Consider the following 17,939-nt stretch of genomic DNA (forward strand, 5'->3'; position numbering starts at 1 on the left):
AGGCCATGGGTGGCTGTGCCAGGAAGCCCCCGAGGCCTCGCCTGTCACCACTTGCAGGACTAGAGGCAGAAAGATTCTAAGCACAAACCACCTGAGGAGCCCAGGCAAACCTCGGGCTGCAAGACTTGACAACGGATTCTTCTTCATTATTCGAAATCGCTAAGGCGATGCAGCGAGATAAAGTCACGCAACCCCTACTCAATCCCTTTCTGGAAAGAGCAAGGGTATCTTCATTCACCCGTTTTTTTTTTGTTGTTGTTGTTGTTTTTTTTAATTTTTATTTATTTATGATAGTCACACACAGAGAGAGAGAGAGAGATAGGCAGAGACACAGGTAGAGGGAGAAGCAGGCTCCATGCACCGGGAGCCCAACGTGGGATTCGATCCCGGGTTTCCAGGATCGCGCCCTGGGCCAAAGGCAGGCGCTAAACCACTGCGCCACCCAGGGATCCCTTCATTCACCCGTTTTTTTTTTTTTTTTTTAATTTTATTTATTTATTTACGATAGTCACAGAGAGAGAGAGAGAGAGGCAGAGACACAGGCAGAGAGAGAAGCAGGCTCCATGCACTGGGAGCCCGACGTGGGATTCGATCCCGGGTCTCCAGGATCGCGCCCTGAGCCAAAGGCAGGCGCCAAACCGCTGCGCCACCCAGGGATCCCGATTCACCCGTTTTATTGCACAGTGGGAGCTGGCGGGAAAGGGGGGGCACACAGCCTGTGCACATCCCCAGGCCCCGGGCGGCACCTCCCCGACGCTCAGCCCTTTGGCTCCGCTTCCCACATTCGCCCTTGAAGCCCGGGCTCAGCAGAGCGGCCAAATAAGGCAGCTGGTGCGGGGCATGAGCATCCTGTCCGGGCGGACCGGGACGGGGAAGGGGATGGAGACTGGGATGGGGACGGGGACAGGACGTAGACGGGGTGGGGGGGGACGGGGACGGGGACGGGTCGGGGGGAGGGGAGCGACAGGGACGGGGACGGAGGGGCGGGGGACGTGGACCGGAACGAGGACGGGGACCGAGTGGGGGTAGGGGGACGACGGGGACCGGGACGAGGACGGTGACGGGGACGGGGAGGCGGGCGGGGGGGGGGTTTGGTCGGGGGCGGTTCCACGGCGCTGGGCCGCCAGGAGGTGTCGGAACACGAGTCAGGACGGGGTAGGACGCCCGCGACGGCCACTCCTCGGAATCCCGCGGGGTTCTAGCCCGGCCCCGCGCGCCCTCGCCCCCGCACCCGGGCAGCAGCGGGGGAGCATCTGGGCGCGTCCACTCCGCGGGCGCCGAGCGGCCAACCGGAAACTAGTGGGCGTTCCCCAGGGTTATTGGGGCAGATTTCTCAAGGTCTTTTTTGAGTGAAAACCATTAAAGTGTATAAAATGCTCTCATTAAAATAACCGGAGTTCCCAATGCCACGCGGCTGTACAACCGCGTGTGCTCCCGATCCGTCTGCGGTTAGCGTGAGCGGAGAAGAGCAGACGGGAGCACTAGAGGGTGCGGGGGGAGGGATGGGGGGCGCGCGGGGCGCTGAGTAGGGCGTCAGGGGGCGCGGGCAGCGCAGGCGGGGGAGGGGCAGGGGGCGGGGCGGGACGCAGGCCGGAGCCCGCCCCCCCCCCCCCCCCCCGAGACCCGGCGCAGGCGCGTGCGGCGTGACCCCGGGAGGCCCGGGGGCGTCAGAACCGCCCTGCGACAAGCCCGAGGGGGCGCGGCCGGCGAGTCTCCCCGCATCCGGTCTCCGCCTCTGGCAGCCGTGGGACAGCTCCCCAAACGGCCGCGGGCGCCGCCTGCCCCCGGGGAAACCGTAGTTCCCCGGGCCGGAAGTGGGTGTCGGACCGCCGGAAGCCGTAGGCCCCCAGAAAGCCGGAAGTGGGGTCGGAGCCGTCGGGAAGTGTAGTTTCGCGGGAGTCGCAAGCGCGGCCAGCCGCCGGAGACATGGCGGGCCTGGAGCTCCTGTCGGACCAGGGCTACCGGGTGGACGGACGGCGCGCCGGGGAGCTGCGCAAGATCCAGGCGCGGATGGGCGTGTTCGCGCAGGCCGACGGCTCGGCCTACATCGAGCAAGGCAACACCAAGGCGCTGGCGGTGGTCTACGGGCCGCACGAGGCGAGTGGGCGCGCGCGGGCGGGGCGGGCGGGGCTTGGGTTCCCCGGCGCTGGGGGTACCTGACCTCGTCCTCCCGGGGACGCCTTCCCGACCGCCTTCCTCTCCTGGGGAGCCCCTCCCCTGCCTTTCCGAAGCCCGTGGGCTCCGCGTTCGACTTCTCGGGAGCGGAGCGTCAACTCCATGAGCGGAGGGACTGTAGCTAAACCCACCTGCTGCTACTGCCTGGCGTCCACGCCGGAGCGGGGAGGATGGCTGGGGCACGTAGCGGGGCGCGTTCGCAGCGGCGGAGATGGGGAGCAACTCGGAACGAGGTTTGGGGGGCTCTAGGGAGGCAGGAACCCGCCGCGCTGTAGGCCAGGGACACGACTTAGGATTTCACGGGTGATGGGGAAGCTTTAGGAGGCGTCAGGACATTGACGCAGCGAAAGTGTATAGGAGATGACATCAACCGGGATATTTTTTTTTAAGCTTTTATTTATTTACTCATGATAGAGAGAAGCAGAAACACAGGCAGAGGGAGAAGCAGGCTCCCTGCAGGACCTCGGGGTCACACCCTGAGCCAAAGGCAGACAGACGCTCAACTGCTGAGCCACCCTGGCATCCCGAGCCTGGATATTTGTGAACACACCTGCTCTGGCCACGGATGGAGAATGGGTTAGCAGGGGACGAGGCAGGGATGGAAACAAGGAGGCCTGTTAAGAGAAGTAATATCAGACATGATGACTTGGAGACTGGCCAACTGGCCCTCCGATGGAGGTCCTCCTGCTTGCTTATGGAGATGCCGGAAGTAGAGGGAGGGTGACGGGAAGGCGTAGTGTCAGCTGTGGAGGGGTGAGCCTGACTCATGTGTCCTTCCTCCCCCAGATCCGGGGCTCCCGGGCTCGAGCCCTGCCAGACAGGGCCCTGGTGAACTGTCAGTATAGCTCTGCGACCTTCAGCACAGGCGAACGCAAGCGACGACCGCATGGGGACCGAAAGTCTTGCGAGATGGGCCTGCACCTACGTCAGACATTTGAGGCAGCCATCCTAACACAGCTGCACCCACGTTCCCAGATAGATATATATGTGCAGGTGAGCAAGCAGCAGCCATCAACCCAGGAAGGGAGGGGGAAGGAAGGGGAAGCAAGGATGGGAGTCGGGGGACAAGAGCCTAATGGACCGATGCCACTGGGCGGTACTTGCAGGTGCTGCAGGCAGATGGTGGGACCTACGCAGCTTGTGTGAATGCAGCCACGCTGGCAGTGCTGGATGCGGGAATACCCATGCGGGACTTTGTGTGTGCCTGCTCAGCTGGCTTTGTGGACAACACAGCCCTGGCGGACCTCAGCCATGTGGAAGAGGCAGCTGGTGGCCCCCAGCTGGCCCTGGCCTTGCTGCCGGCCTCAGGCCAGATTGCACTGCTTGAAATGGATGCTCGGCTACATGAGGACCACCTGGAACAGGTGCTAGAGGCGGCTGCCCGGGCTGCCCGTGATGTGCACACTGTGCTGGACCGTGTGGTTCGGCAGCATGTACGCGAGGCCTCTATTTTGCTGGGGGACTGAGCATCTGGCCCCCCATGCCCAGAATAAAACTCACATACAATCTGCTATACTTTAATTTCCCCACAGCACTTGCACACCCTCAGATCCTGGCCTGGTGCTTGCTCTGGGAGGTGACTAGGAACCGTCCCCATCCCCCGCACATGACATACCTTTTCCAGCTTCAAGACCCAAACCCTGAAGAGGAAGGTCGGGGAGCCTGTCTGCGGATGAACAGCCATTGTGCTAGGAAAGGTTCAGGCAGCTGAGCAGTGAGGCAGGGCCTGGCATAACGAGCCAAGCTGTGAGACGAAGGCAGTTCTCAGACCAGCACATCCACAGCCCACATCCTCTGGACTATGGCTTGGACTGCATGGCCCCCTCCACCCTGGGAGCCCTTTGGGCCTCCCTAGCCTTAGGCTCGGAAAGCACAACAAATGTTCTCCCCTGGGGTGGTGCGGAGGGGTGGGGAGTCTTCACACATATCTGCGGCGCTGCCTGAGCCCTCACCCGGGCACCTCCTGATCTGAATAGGATTCCCCACTTTCTAGTCCACATACCCCAGGTCTTGAGACCCGTTCTGGCCGAGAGTAGCCTGTGCACCTTCCTCCCTGTGGTCATCTGACCCCGGTTCCCTCGGCGCTGGGCTCCCGCTGAGCTCCCTTGTGCGCTCACTGCCGGTCTGACCTCCGTAGAAATGAGCCTGCCGGCGCCCCTGTGTCCGTGCTTCCCGGTCCTCCGCCGGCCCCAGCCTTCCAGTCTCTGATCCTGTACGTGGGAGCTTCCTAGCCGCGGTCCACAGGCAGCCCGGCGGCCCCGGCCCCGCGCCCCGCCTCCAGCCCCGCCCCCTGCTCCGGGCATGCGCGGCGGCGTGAGGGCCTTCGGGACCGGAAGTGCGGGCGGGCGCGCCGCCTCGGCGGGACGGGAGCGCCGCGCGGGGTCGGCGGCGGGAGTGGGCGGTGAGCGAGGGCCCCGAGCCCCCGGAGCCGCCGGCGCCCGCCATGGGCCTCCTGTCGGACCCGGTGCGCCGGCGCGCCCTCGCCCGCCTGGTGCTGCGGCTGAACGCGCCGCTGTGGTGAGCGCAGGCGGGGCGGCGGGCGCGCGGGCCCGGGCGGGGCGGGGGGGGCGGCCCCGCTGATGCCCGGTGCCCTCTGCAGCGCGCTGAGCTACGCGGCGGGCGTCGCCTGGTTCCTGGCGCTGGCCTTCCCGCCGCTGACGCAGCGCACCTACATGTCGGAGAACGCCATGGGCTCCACCATGGTGGAGGAGCAGTTCGCGGGCGGGGAGCGCGCCCGGGGCTGGGCCCGCGACTTCGCGGCGCACCGCAGGAAGGCGGGGTGAGCGGCGGCGGGGGGCGGCGGGGCCGGACGGCTGCTCGGCCGGGAGCTCGGCTGACGCGCGCCCGCTCCGCAGGGCTCTGCCGGCGGCCTGGCTGGAGCGTGCCATGCGGTCCGTGGGGCTGGAGGTGTACACGCAGAGCTTCTCCCGGAAACTGCCCTTTCCCGACGAGGCCCACGAGCGCTATGTATCGCGGGGACGGGGACGGGGACGCGCCCGGGGTCTCGGGGGGGCCGGGGTCGTCGGGGCAGGGTGGAGCCTACCCCCCCACCAATCTGCCCACAGATGGTGTCGGGCACCAACGTGTACGGCATCCTGCGGGCCCCGCGCGCCGCCAGCACCGAGTCCCTGGTGCTCACCGTGCCCTGTGGCTCCGACGCCACCAACAGCCAGGCTGTGGGGCTGCTGCTGGCACTTGCTGCCCACTTTCGGGGTGAGCCTCGGGGGCTGCGCCTGGGCAGGGGCGGGTGGGTCACTGCTCCCGGCCCTGCTGACCTGGCTTCTGGCCTTCAGGGCAGATTTACTGGGCCAAAGACATCATCTTCTTGGTGACAGAGCAAGACCTCCTGGGCACGGAGGCCTGGCTTGAGGCCTACCACGACGTCAACGTCACCGGTGGGTACTCCTGCCCTGCCCACCCTCTCTCAGTCACTGTCCTCACCAGCCCCCCAGAGGAGCTCATTCCCCTGCTCCTACAGGCATGCAGTCCTCCCCTCTGCAGGGCCGGGCTGGGGCGATCCAGGCAGCTGTGGCCCTGGAGCTGAGCACTGATGTGGTCACTAGCCTGGACGTGGCCGTGGAGGGGCTCAATGGGCAGCTGCCCAACCTCGATCTGCTCAACCTCTTCCAGACTTTCTGTCAGAAAGGGGGGCTGCTGTGTACTCTGCAGGGCAAGGTAAGGAGGGCTGCCTGCCCGGGCAGCGTGGGGCCTGTCGCAGGCTCCTCTGACCCTGTGCACAAACCCTCCAGCTGCAGCCCCAGGACTGGACGTCAGTAGACGGGCCGCTGCAGGGCCTGCAGACACTCCTGCTCATGGTTCTGCAGCAGGCCTCTGGCCGCCCCCACGGTCCTCACGGCCTGTTCTTGCGCTACCGCGTGGAGGCCCTGACTATCCGCGGCATCAACAGCTTCCGACAGTACAAGTATGACTTGGTGGCAGTGGGCAAGTAAGTGGCTGCTGGTGCCCCCTCTGTGCCTGGGGGGTGGGGGGGGCAAGACTAGAGGGCCTGGCTGGCCATGATGCTGCCGCACCCGCAGGGCCCTGGAGGGCGTGTTCCGCAAACTCAACCACCTCCTGGAGCGCCTGCACCAGTCCTTCTTCTTCTACCTGCTGCCTGCACTTTCCCGCTTCGTCTCCATCGGCCTCTACATGCCTGCTGTCGGCTTCTTGCTCTTAGTCCTTGGCCTCAAGATATCCTCTGAACCCACTGTCTATTTGTGGCCAGCCCTCAGGTCCTCTACACTCCGGGCTGGGGGAAGCCTCCATCCTTGAAGCAGGGGAGTGGGAGTGAGCCCTGGGTCCCCTGCCAGAGCAGATTCCATCATAGGTGTCGTCAGCGTCCTTGACTAGACCATGCTCTGGAGCTGTGGATGCAGTTGCACGAGGCGGGAGTGGGCCCCGAGGAGGCTGGGGGGGGCCCTGAATCTAGTCCTCCTCTCCAGCCAGCACAGGTGATGATCCCTCTTTTCCTGCCGTGGGGGTGGGCTTCCAGGCCTTTGGGTGATTATATTATTGCTGTGATTCGGTGTTGATCATGGGGTGGTGGCGAGGATCCTTGGGGCTCCCCCAGCCGCAGGGCCTATCCCCCCAGTGTCTGTGTGCCCTTGCAGAGTGTGGGGCTGGCCTCGCTTGTGGCGCCTTTGCTGATCTCACAAGCCATGGGCCTGGCCCTCTACATCCTGCCAGTGCTGGGCCAACACGTGGCCACCCAGCACTTCCCCGTGGCTGAGGCCGAGGCCGTGGTGCTGACCTTGCTGGCCATCTATGCAGCCGGCTTGGCCCTTCCACACAGCACCCAGCGGTGAGGCGCTCGGCTGCAGGAGGGGGGGGGGGGGGGGCTGGACACATAGGCAGCACCTCTGAGCCCTTCCCTCGCAGGGTGGTGAGTGCACGGGCCCCAGACAGAGGCTGGATGGCGCTGAAGCTCGTGGCCATCATCTACCTGGCGCTACAATTGGCCTGCATCGCCCTCACCAACTTCTCACTGGGCTTCCTGCTGGCTGTCACCATGGTGCCCGCTGCGGCGCTCACGAAGCCCTATGGGCCCCGGTACGTGCTGCTCAGCCCCCATCACACTGCCCCACAGGAAGTGCCCCCCGCAGCCCCGGGGCCTTGCTCCTGACCGCAGACTCTGCCCTTGCCCGGTGCCCCCATCTCGGGGCCCCGCCTGACCCCGCCTCTCCACCCAGGCCACTCTATGCTACCCTGTTGGTGCTGACGAGCCCCGCAGCCACGCTCCTGGGCAGCCTGTTCCTTTGGCGAGAGCTGCAGGAGGCGCCGCTGTCGCTGGCCGAGGGCTGGCAGCTGTTCCTGGTGGCAGTGGCCCAGGGTGTGCTGGAACACCATACCTATGGCGCCATGCTCTTTCCACTGCTGGCTCTGGGCCTCTACCCCTGCTGGCTGCTTTTCTGGAATGTGCTCTTCTGGAAGTGATGCGTGGCTGCCCTGCAGTGTAGACTCTGGGTGGGAGCTCCCCCAGCACCCCCGTGTTGTCTCCTTGGGAAATAAACAGGAGTTTTGTTTCAGCTGCCGTTTGGGCTATTGGCCAACTGTTTGGTGTCCGTGGGGGTGCTCCAGCCCGGGGAGTGAGAAGCTCTGCCTGAGGCCTGGCCTTCCCATGTCCTCCTTCCTGGAGGGCACTGCCCTGGTCCACTTGCTGCTGGCAGCAGTGCGGGCCCAGCCACATCGGCCTCAGAGAGCCTCGGCTGGGCACTGGGTTCGGGGTCTGGAAACCACACACACAGACCTGCCCTGGGCCCAGCCCCATGAGCGTCACGGTGGGAGGCAGAGTGCTGGGTAAGCAAAGGGGCCTGATGGGGTCTGAGGCAGCCAGGGACCACACTGCTGTGTTCAGCACTGGAGGTGAAGGGGCAAAGGGGCTGGAGCCGGAGCACTGCAGAGAAGGCCTGCGGTGTGGGGATGGAGGCGCACCCGACCCAGCTACCTTGGAGCTGAACCGGCCTAGACCAGCGAGAACCCACCCAGCACCTAGGAGCCCACAGGTCACGGGCTGGGACCCCTGCTAGGAGCTGGGAGGTTAGTGTTCTCCCTGGAGGGAAGAGAAAAGCAAACTAACTCTTGGGCGATGGCAGGGCCTGGTCTGCTCACGGGAGCCCAGCGCCACCCAGCGCCGGATGGGGCGGCAGGCCAGTCAGCCTCCCGCAGGCCTCCGCGCTGAGGCAGTGCCCACACGCCCAGGACGCTGTGACCCGGGAAGCCGCCCGAGGAAGCTCAACCCCCAGCCCTGCTGGTTCCTTGGTGATCCAAACACGTGAGCAGCATCATGGCAGGGGCGCTGGAGACACCACCCCCACCCCCCCACCCCCGCTTAAGCAGCAGCCTGGCGCTGGCCGGCCTGCTCCCCAGACCCAGGTGGAACCTCCAGGTCCTTTACCGTTGAGCAGACTGCTCTGCAGCTGGGCAGACCCCCTGCAGCCCCCGCAGCCCCAGGGCCTCCCAGCCAGGTCAGGCCCCCCTTCCCCGCCGTCTTCTGTCTTCCAAGGCGCACAGAGATCTGCTGCGTGTGCCAGCTGGCATCCCATACAGACCCCCTTCCGGGCCTGGGCCAGCCGTGTCCTCCGTCAGCCACTTCTGACTGCACTTGGTCATTTAAAACACAAATCATGAAGATCTGTTAGGTAGTGGAACAGACCGCAGAGACAAAAGCGAAAAGGCCACGTCCGTGTCCTGAGCTTACCTGTGCAGAGTTCCTCTCCTCTGTGCAGAGGGCTTGAAATCGTGGGAACGACAAAGTTGATTTGTCAGGGAAGCGTGATTTCTGTTGTGATTTTCAGTAACGTCACTAGTACAAACATATTTTTAAAAGTGCTTGCTTAGGGGATCCCTGGGTGGCGCAGCGGTTTGGCGCCTGCCTTTGGCCCAGGGCGCGATCCTGGAGACTCGGGATCGAATCCCACATCGGGCCCCCGGTGCATGGAGCCTGCTTCTCCCTCTGCCTGTGTCTCTGCCTCTCTCTCTCTCTCTGTGACTATCATGAATAAATAAATAAAAATCTTTAAAAAAAAAAAAAGTGCTTGCTTAATTTGACAGATAAAGCCAGAGAGCACAAGCAGGGGGAGGGAGGGGGCAAGCAGGCTCTCCCCTGAGCCGGGAGCCTGACGCCGGGCTCGATCTCAGGGCCCGGGACCATGGCCTGAGCCGAAGGCAGATGCTTCACTGCCTGGGCCGCAGTACTGGGAGATGTCGGGCGCCTGGGTAGCTCAGTCAGCTAAGTGGCTTGATCTCGGCTCGGGTCTTCACCTCAGGCTGTGAGGACAAGCCCTGCGCTGGGTGCCCTCTGGGTGTGGAGCCTACTGGAAAAAAAACAACTGTCAGGCCGTGAAGACGTAAGTCAGGTGTCCAGGGGCTAAGCGCGTGTCGTAAGTGCTGTACCCTGCTGGTGTGGCAGGGTCTTCGGCGAGTCCCCGGGACTTCGGCGAGTCCCCGGGACCGTCGTCCTACCACAGGGCCCCGCTCTCCTCTCTACCTCAGGCTGCGACCAGCCGAAGCCTCCAGGGCGAACACCCAGCAAAGACCTCCCCCCAGAGAGACTGCCCTCGAGCCCAGCCTTCCCTTGCCCGCGGGAACGTGCAGGCGATGCTGGAATGTGAAGTTGTCAATGGGCTGAGGAGCCTGTGTTGTGGATGGAGGGAGGACCAGCCAAAGGCATCACGCAGCCCTGGTTTGCTGGACTGGGCTACGTGAGCGCCGTACCTGGGGTTTCCTGCCACCAGACCATCCAGCCGGTACAAGAGGGACCGCTGCTGAGCCCAGCTCACGGGAGGCCTCGGGCGCTAGACGCACGGACTTGAAGCAGCCAGCCCTGTGCTGACAGTCGGTACCAACACACTCCTCTCCTGCCACACCCCAGGAGGGCAGCACCGAGGCAGGGACACCGTCTTATTTCCTGCCACCTCTCCAGCCCAAGGTCAGATGCGCTGTAGAGTATTCTTCTGTATTTGTTTAAAGAAAAGAAAGGAAGGAGGCCCCCCTGGAGGTCCAGGAGGAGGCTCCAGGGGCAGACCTGACCGCGTCCACAGGGGCCTGGACGGTTGCCCATGGCCGGTGGTATGGGGTGAGCACAGGAGGGTGAGGTCAAGGCCGCTGGCCAGGCAGGCCGCCCTCCACCCATCCAGAGCGCCCCACAGCCTCCCCACCACCAGGCCCTCTGCAGATGCCCTACTTGGGGATCCCTGGGTGGCGCAGCGGTTTGGCGCCTGCCTTTGGCCCAGGGTGCGATCCTGGAGACCCGGGATCGAATCCCACGTCGGGCTCCCGGTGCATGGAGCCTGCTTCTCCCTCTGCCTATGACTCTGCCTCTCTCTCTCTCTCTCTGTGACTATCATAAATAAATAAATAAATAAATAAATAAATAAATAAATAAATAAAAAATAAATAAAATAAAAAAGTTAAAAAAAATAAAATAAAATAAAAAAGATGCCCTACTTGGCCTTGGGACACCTCGAGCACCTCCCCCGGGTGTCCCAGACTTCTGTGCTCTTCTCACACCATTTGCCTAGTCGCACCACTCTACCTGAGGTTTCCACAGAGGCAGCGTGGGGGCTGCTCTGGACACTGTTACCCAGAAACTGCTCCTGCAAGCCCACGCTCAGGTCCTATCTCCCCCCAGGCCCCTCTTCTGAGGCCCCAGTGTTACCTGTAAGTCACAGTATCCCAACCTTAACACCTCCTTAGCACGCTCAGCCAACCCTGGACCCGGCATCAGCCTGGCCTCTCTTCAGGGATGCCCATCACTCCAGGTACAACCAGGCTCCTTGCCTTGGTCTCCAAGGCCTGTGTGTGTCCTTCAGAACATTTTCATTGCTCCCAAAAGCAACCTGTACCGACTCCGTGTCCCCTTCCAGCTCGTGACGCCGTTAATCTCTCTAACTCCAGATTTGCCTCATGAATGGATTTCATAGGAATGGCCTCATACATACGTGGTCTTTTGGGTCTGGCTTCTTCCGCTTAGCCTAACGCTTTCAGAGTTCATCCGTGTGGTATGTGTCACAACGCTGCATGGCCAAGCAACGTTCCGTTGTGTGGACATGCCCCATTCCATTTATCTGTTTGTCAGATGGACATGGGGGTCGTGTCCTCTTTGGCTATTACGGCAACGCAGCTATCAACGTTCATGAACAAGTTTTCTCGTGAACACATTTTCTCTTGGGTATATACCAAAAGAATCTTTTTTTGTTTTTAAGATTTTATTTATTTATCCATGAGAGATGCAGAGAGAGAGAGAAAGAAAGAGAGAGAGAGGCAGAGACAGGCAGAGAGAGAAGCAGGCTCCATGCAGGGAGCCGGATGTGGGACTGATCCTGGGACCCCAGGATCAGGCCCTGGGCTGAAGGCGGCGCTAAACCGCTGAGTCACCCGGGCTGCCCTTGTTACTGATTTTTAATTTTATTTTGTTGCGGTCAAAAAATGTACTTTGTATGATCTTACTATTTTTAAGAGTATTGAAACTTGTTTTCTTTTTTTTTTTTTTAGATTTTCTTTTAAAAAAATTTTATTTATTTATTATTTATGATAGACATAGAGAGAGAGAGAGGCAGAGACACAGGAGGAGGGAGAAGCAGGCTCCATGCAGGGGCCTGACGTGGGACCCGATCCCGGGTCTCCAGGATCACACCCCGGGCTGAAGGTGGCGCTAAACTGCTGAGCCACCAGGGCTGCCCTTGTTTTATTTCCTAGCACATGGTGTATCCTGAAGTGTTCCACATGTACTCGAGAAGAACGTGCTCGTCCGCTGCTGGGCGCAGTTTCACTGGCTTCTGTGAAGCGTGACTGCCCTACAGCAACGTTCAAGTCTGGGGTTTCCTCGCTGAGCTTGTGTTCTGTCTTGATGGATTGGTCGTTTTTATTTCCTTAAAGATTTATTTGAGGGAGAGAGAGAGAGCGCACACATATCGAATCATGGGGAGGGGTGAGGGGAGAGGGAGACAACTGCGCTGAGCAGGGAGGTCTACACGGGGCTCGATCCCAGGCCGCTGAGCTCATGACCTGGGCCGCAGGCAGACGCTTAACCACCTGAGCCCCCCAGGAGCCCCTAGTTCTTTTTTTTCATTATAAAATGTCCTTCTTTAACTCGTATCAATTTTTATTTTAAGGTCTATGCTGTTTCATATTAGTAAAGCCAATCCAGCTCTTCTTATTGCTGTTGGCATGGTATATCTTTTTTTTTTTTTTTTTAACATTTTATTTACTTATTTAACCGTGTGAGTCAGCACACAGACAAGGTAGGCAGAGGCAGAGGGAGGAGCAGGCTCCCCGCCAAGCAAAGAGCCCAACGTGGGACTCGATCCCAGGACCCCAGGGTCATGACCTGAGCTGAAGGCAGACACTTAACCCACTGAGCCTCCAGGGTGCCCCAATATGGTATAGCTTTTTCCACATTTTTACGTTCTACCTATTTGTCTCTTTGAATCCAAAGTTTATTTCTTATAGACACCATGTAGTTGGATTTTTAAAATACATTATGCCGGGCAGCCCGGGTGGCTCAGTGGTTTAGCGCTGCCTTCAGCCCAGGGCGTGATCCTGGAGTTCGGGGATCGAGTCCCACGTCGGGCTCCCTGCATGGAGCCTGCTTCTCCCTCTGCCTGTGTCTCTGCCTCTCTCTGTCTCCATGAATAAATAAATAAAATATTAAAAAAATAAAATACATTATGTTAATTTGTGCTTTTTAATTGGACAGTTTAATCCATTTACTTTTTTTTTTTTTTAAGATTTTTACACAATCTCTACACCCAAAGTGGGGCTTGAACTTGCAGCCCCAAGATCAAGAGTGGCATGTTCCACCAACGGAGCCAGCCAGCCGAGCCAATCCATTTATATTTAATGTAACTGATATAATTTATATTTGCTATCTTGTTATATGCTTTTCTTCTGTTTAAATTTAATTTGTAGTCATCTCTACACCAATGTGGGGCTTGAGTTCACAACCTCAAGATCAAGAGTCACAGGATTTCCAACCAAGTTACCCAGGTGCCCCTGTTATATGCACTGTATATCTTTTTCTGTTCCTCAATTTCTTCATTATTGCCTACATTTGTATTAGGTAGATCTTTCCCAATATACCATCTTATTTCTTTATATCCTTTTGAGTAATTTTCTTAGTGGTTGCCTTGGGATTACAATTATCTTCATGGATAACCTGATTTAGGTTAAACAGTAAATTAGTCCTGAGACACCTGGCTGGATCAGTTGGTGGAGCATGGACTCTTGAGGGTTTTGAGTTTGAGCCCCATATTGGGTGTAGAGGTTACTTAAAAATAAAATTTTATCAATGAATCATTAGGGCTACCTGGGTGTCTCAGTTGGTTAAGCATCCAACTCTTGGTTTCAGCTTGGGACATTTCAGGGTCATGGAATACAGCCCCATGCCAGGCTCCACACTGAGCCTGCTTGGGATTCCCTCTCCCTCTGCCCTTCCCCCAACTTGCTCTCTAATATTAAAAAATAAGTCACTGAAGTCTACCTCTGACACTAACAATACACTATATGTTAATTGAATTTAAATAAAAAATAAAAACATTTTTAAACCACTAATTTCAGTAGTAGTAAAAGATGTTGCTATAGCCATTCCCTCCTGTATGTTATTGTCAAATTCCATCTTTATGCATCCTGTGCCTATCCACATAGGCTTATAGTTATCACTTTATGCAGGTGTTTTGATTAGATAGGAAAAAAGTTATCAACAGAAATGCATTCAGGATGCCTGGGTGGCTCAGTCAGATAAGTGTCTGCCTTCAGGCCTGCTTCTCCCTCTCCCTCTCTCTCTGTTCATGCTCTGTAATAAATAATCTTAAACACAAAAATGCATTCATATGTTTTTTAAAGATTTATTCATGAGAGACACAGAGAGAGGCAGAGACACAGGCGAGGGAGAAGCAGGTTCCCCGTGGGGAGCCTGATGTCGGCCTCGATCCCGGGACCCCGGGGTCATGCCCTGAGCCAAAGGCAGACACTCAATCGTGGAGTCCCCCAGGCATCCCTGCTGTTGGGGAAGGGGGAGTACAGTTTTTGAAAGGTTATCACATACACGGACTCTTGTAACCACCACCAGCCCCGGGACACAGCCCTGTTGCACCACAGGGAGGGCCTGTCCTGCACGCACACCCCACGCTCCAGGTCTCCATCATGACGGTGTCCTCTTGTCGAGAATGTCCTACAAATGGAACCATATACATGCAGCCTTTGGGGACTGGCTTTTCGGGGGTAGAGGGCCCACACTCCCCCAACAACGGCAGCTCAAGTATGCTGTCTCCTGAGGTGTGGAGGGACCCCGTGTATTCACCTGCTCAAGGATATTGGGATTGTTTCCAGTTTGGGGCAGTTGTACACAAAGCTGCTAACATTTAGGTGGAGGCTTCTGGTGACCGTAGATGATGATTCTTCTTTTTTTAAGATTTACTTATTCCTGAGAGACACAGAGAGACAGAGACACAGGCAGAGGGAGAAGCAGGCTCCCTGCAGGGAGCCCCATGAGGAACTAGATCCCAGGACCCCGGAATCATGCTCTGAGCCACCCAGGTGCCCCTCATATTTTTTTATATTTACCTATGTAGTGACCTTTATTGCTGCTTTTTTTTTTTTTTTCTGGTGTTATTCCTTCATGTGGATTTGAGTTACTATTTAAGGTCTTTTTATTTCAGCCCGAGGGCCCCACTTACTATTTTTTTGGAGGGCAGAGTTCTTGTAACAAGCTCTTCCAGTTTATTTATGAGGATGTGTTAATTTCTCCTTTTTTTTTTTTTAAGATTTTTATTTATTTATTCATAGAGACAGAGAGAGAGGCAGAGACACAGGCAGAGGGAGAAGCAGGCATCATACAGAGAGCCCGATGTGGGACTCGATCCAGGGTCTCCAGGATCACGCCCTGGGCTGCAGGCGGCGCTAAACCGCTGCGCCACCGGGGCTGCCCTCTCCTTTGTTTTTAAGGGACAGTTTTGCCCTATATAGAGTTCTGGGTTGGTAGGGTTATTCTTTCAGCACTTGGAAAAGGTCATCCCACTGCCTTTTGACTTCCATGGTTTCTGATGTGAAATATGTAATTTTATTAGGGATCACTTATATGGAATGAGTCACTCCCCCCTTGCTGCTTTCAAGAGTCTTTTTCTTTGGCTTTCAACAATTTATGATGAGTCTAGGTGTGGATCTTTCTTAGTTTATCTTACTTGGCATCATTGAGTTTCATGGATGTGTAGATTCATCCTTTTCATCAAAGCTAGGAAATGTTCAGGCATTATTTTTTCAAATATTCTTCACCTTTCTCTTCTCTTCTGCTCCTGAGAATTATGCATAGACTGGTATGTTTAATGGTGTTCCACAGGTCATTTTTTTTCCTGTTCCTCAGTCTGGACAATCTCAAGTGACCTACCTTCAAGTTTACTAATTCTTTCTTCTAACTATTCAAATATGTAGTAGAACTCGTATCCCGAGCAGGCTGTGAAGGAGCACAGACTTGTGGCTTTCCACAGTGCCAGCTCCCTTCAATTATAAAGCAAGATCAATATAGTTAGAAGGCAGGTTCAGGGTTCCAAACACAAGGACGTTTCACCACGTGATCACCTTGGCTTGTCACATGGCACGCAGAACACGGCACAAGGCGAGCCACCCGACAAACCAGGTGACAGAAGGAGCAGGACGTTGGCGACCCAAGCCTCAAGTGGGGCTGTGGGCGGTGGGGGAGACGAGGCCCCGGTGAGGTCTGGGTCAGCTCATGGGGAAGCAGGGAAGGATCCCAGTCCTGTTGGGGTGAGCCGGGGGCAGCCAGGGGCAGGCGCAGAGGGGTCATGTCTGAAGAGTCGGCCGGCTGGCTACACGCCTCCTCCTCCCCTTCCTTTTTTTTTTTTTTTCTTTAAGATTTCATTTATTTATTCATGAGAATATACAGAGAGAGAGAGAGAGAGAGAGAGAGAGAGAGAGGCAGAGACACAGGCAGAGGGAGAAGCATGCTCCCTGCACCGGGAGCCCGACGTGGGATTCGATCCCGGGTCTCCAGGATCGCGCCCTGGGCCAAAGGCAGGCGCCGAACCGCTGCGCCACCCAGGGATCCCTCCTCCTCCCCTTCCTAAAGGGGTTTAATCAGACTCAGGACCCTGCCGGCCTCCGCCTCCGCCGGTTATTGGGCCTGGGGTGTGAGCTGCGGCTGGACCCAGCGGGGTCTCGTCACTGCAGTAGTGTTAACCGCGCAACACGGCCTGACAGGCTCCTGCTTCCGTGAGGCACCTGGCCTGCTCTCACAGTGTCTCATACTTTTTTTTTTTTTTTAATTGAAAAATAAACATTTAAAATAATGTGGTGAGGGATCCTGGGTGGCTCAGCGGTTTAGCACCTGCCTTCAGCTCAGGGCGTGACCCTGGGGTCCTGGGATAGAGTTCTGCATCAGGCTCCCCGCAGGGAGCCTGCTTCTCCCTCTGCCTGTGTCTCTGCCTCTCTGTGTCTCTCTTGAGTAAATAAATAAAAATCTTAAAAAAAAAAAAAGTGGTGATTCTGAAAATCAGATTCTAAGTTTCGTCGTTGCTGTTTGTGGCAGTTGTATTGTGTAGTGATTTTTCTGACCTGATGCTATCTAGTCTGTGATATTTGTCCTGTGTAGCCGCTGAAGTCAGCTCAATGGTCAGCTCACGGTGGGACAGTGATTTCCTTTAATGCTTATGATCAGTAAACTTGCCAGTCTTTCCCAAATAGCTCTGTGCACCTGGGGCCTGCCCCTGCAACCGTCTCAGGCTTCACTTCAACATGCAGAGAGGCTCAAGGTCACCAGGGGTAACCACTCAAGGCTTTTTCAAGTCTTTCATGAGCATGTGCACACCCTATTTATGTTGGTGACTTTTTTTTGTTGTTGTTGTTGGTGACTTTTTAAAAAAGATTTTATTTATTTATTCATGAGAATACACAGAGGAAAGAGAGCGGCAGAGACACAGGCAGAGAGAGAAGCAGGCTCCCTGCAGGAAGCGTGATGTGGGACTTGATCCCGGGTCTCCAGGTTCACGCCCTGAGCTGAAGGCAGACGCTCAACCACTGAGCCACCCAGCGGTGTTTATTTAAGAAAAACAAGTCAATCTCGGTAAGAACAGTGAGTTTTGAGGCGTGTTTTGACCGTTTCTGGCTAAAGCTGCTGGACAGCCCACATTCCTGGTACTGAAGAGAACAGGACACCTTCTGTGTAAATAATTGCCCTGACTTAACGTGCCTGAGACCCCTCCTGCCAGCCGCAGCTTTCTGGGCCTAGTAGCCTGTGTGCTCCGGAGGCTGTTTGTTGAAGACAATTACAGGCAAGTGTTTTTTATTTCAAAGTGGCCTGAGGCCACAGGTAACAGCTGCAGCTGCTGGTAGAGTAACCTTCAGGCTTAAAGGGAAGAGCTGGAATACAGCCTCCACAGGGATGTCAAGAGCCCTACATATTTCTGAAATATAAAAGGTCACAAACAGGGCAGCCCGGTGGCTCGCGCGTCGGGCTCGTGGAGCCTGCTTCTCCCTCGGCCTGTGTCTCTGTCTTTATCTCTCATCAATCAATAAATAAAATCTTAAAAAAAAAAAAACAACCCACACCGCTGGGGTGTTGCAATCCTTTGATTATTTACAGACTTCTGAAAAAGCGGACCGCAATGCCTCCTGGCTTCTACGGGGGCGGGGGGGGGGGGGCTGCAGAGCCTCCGAGGCCCGTGGTCCTCCGTCCGCAACCCGGCCGTCAGCGCCCCGGCTCCCGCATCTCAGTTTCTAGGTAACACCGTGCGGCTACTAATCCTGGTCCAAAG

At 57.3% G+C, this 17,939-nt stretch overlaps 2 protein-coding genes and 1 long non-coding RNA gene across 5 annotated transcripts; 2 read left to right on the forward strand and 1 right to left on the reverse strand.

The window, feature by feature from the left end:
• The first annotated feature begins 1,699 nt into the window (after positions 1 to 1,699).
• Positions 1,700 to 3,681, forward strand: EXOSC4 (exosome component 4). 2 transcript variants are annotated; one of them, XM_025450809.3, is made up of 3 exons: positions 1,700 to 2,097; positions 2,962 to 3,168; positions 3,282 to 3,681. In XM_025450809.3, exons 1-3 carry the CDS (start codon positions 1,927 to 1,929, stop codon positions 3,639 to 3,641), a joined length of 738 nt encoding a protein of 245 aa, XP_025306594.1. In that variant the 5' UTR covers positions 1,700 to 1,926; the 3' UTR covers positions 3,642 to 3,681. The 2 variants fall into 2 exon arrangements, with proteins under 2 accessions (XP_025306594.1, XP_025306595.1); XM_025450810.3 differs by lacking the exon at positions 1,700 to 2,097 and adding an exon at positions 2,267 to 2,408.
• Positions 2,408 to 4,455, reverse strand: LOC118353997 (uncharacterized). The gene is made up of 3 exons (XR_004813819.2): positions 4,178 to 4,455; positions 3,791 to 3,919; positions 2,408 to 2,789 (listed from the first exon to the last, which is right to left on the reverse strand). It is a non-coding gene; the product is annotated as an uncharacterized LOC118353997 (long non-coding RNA).
• Positions 4,456 to 4,505: 50 nt separating this feature from the next.
• GPAA1 (glycosylphosphatidylinositol anchor attachment 1) lies at positions 4,506 to 7,700 on the forward strand. Of its 2 annotated transcripts, XM_025450685.3 has the most exons (12): positions 4,506 to 4,692; positions 4,775 to 4,954; positions 5,031 to 5,142; positions 5,241 to 5,388; positions 5,469 to 5,570; positions 5,654 to 5,850; positions 5,925 to 6,121; positions 6,213 to 6,366; positions 6,531 to 6,626; positions 6,786 to 6,976; positions 7,054 to 7,224; positions 7,365 to 7,700. In XM_025450685.3, exons 1-12 carry the CDS (start codon positions 4,619 to 4,621, stop codon positions 7,606 to 7,608), a joined length of 1,866 nt encoding a protein of 621 aa, XP_025306470.1. In that variant the 5' UTR covers positions 4,506 to 4,618; the 3' UTR covers positions 7,609 to 7,700. The 2 variants fall into 2 exon arrangements, with proteins under 2 accessions (XP_025306470.1, XP_048949154.1); XM_049093197.1 differs by lacking the exon at positions 4,775 to 4,954 and having other exon boundaries at positions 4,508 to 4,692.
• Positions 7,701 to 17,939: the final 10,239 nt, after the last annotated feature.

The sequence above is a fragment of the Canis lupus genome, chromosome 13, assembly GCF_003254725.2.
Source record: "Canis lupus dingo isolate Sandy chromosome 13, ASM325472v2, whole genome shotgun sequence".
Classification (NCBI taxonomy): domain Eukaryota; kingdom Metazoa; phylum Chordata; class Mammalia; order Carnivora; family Canidae; genus Canis; species Canis lupus.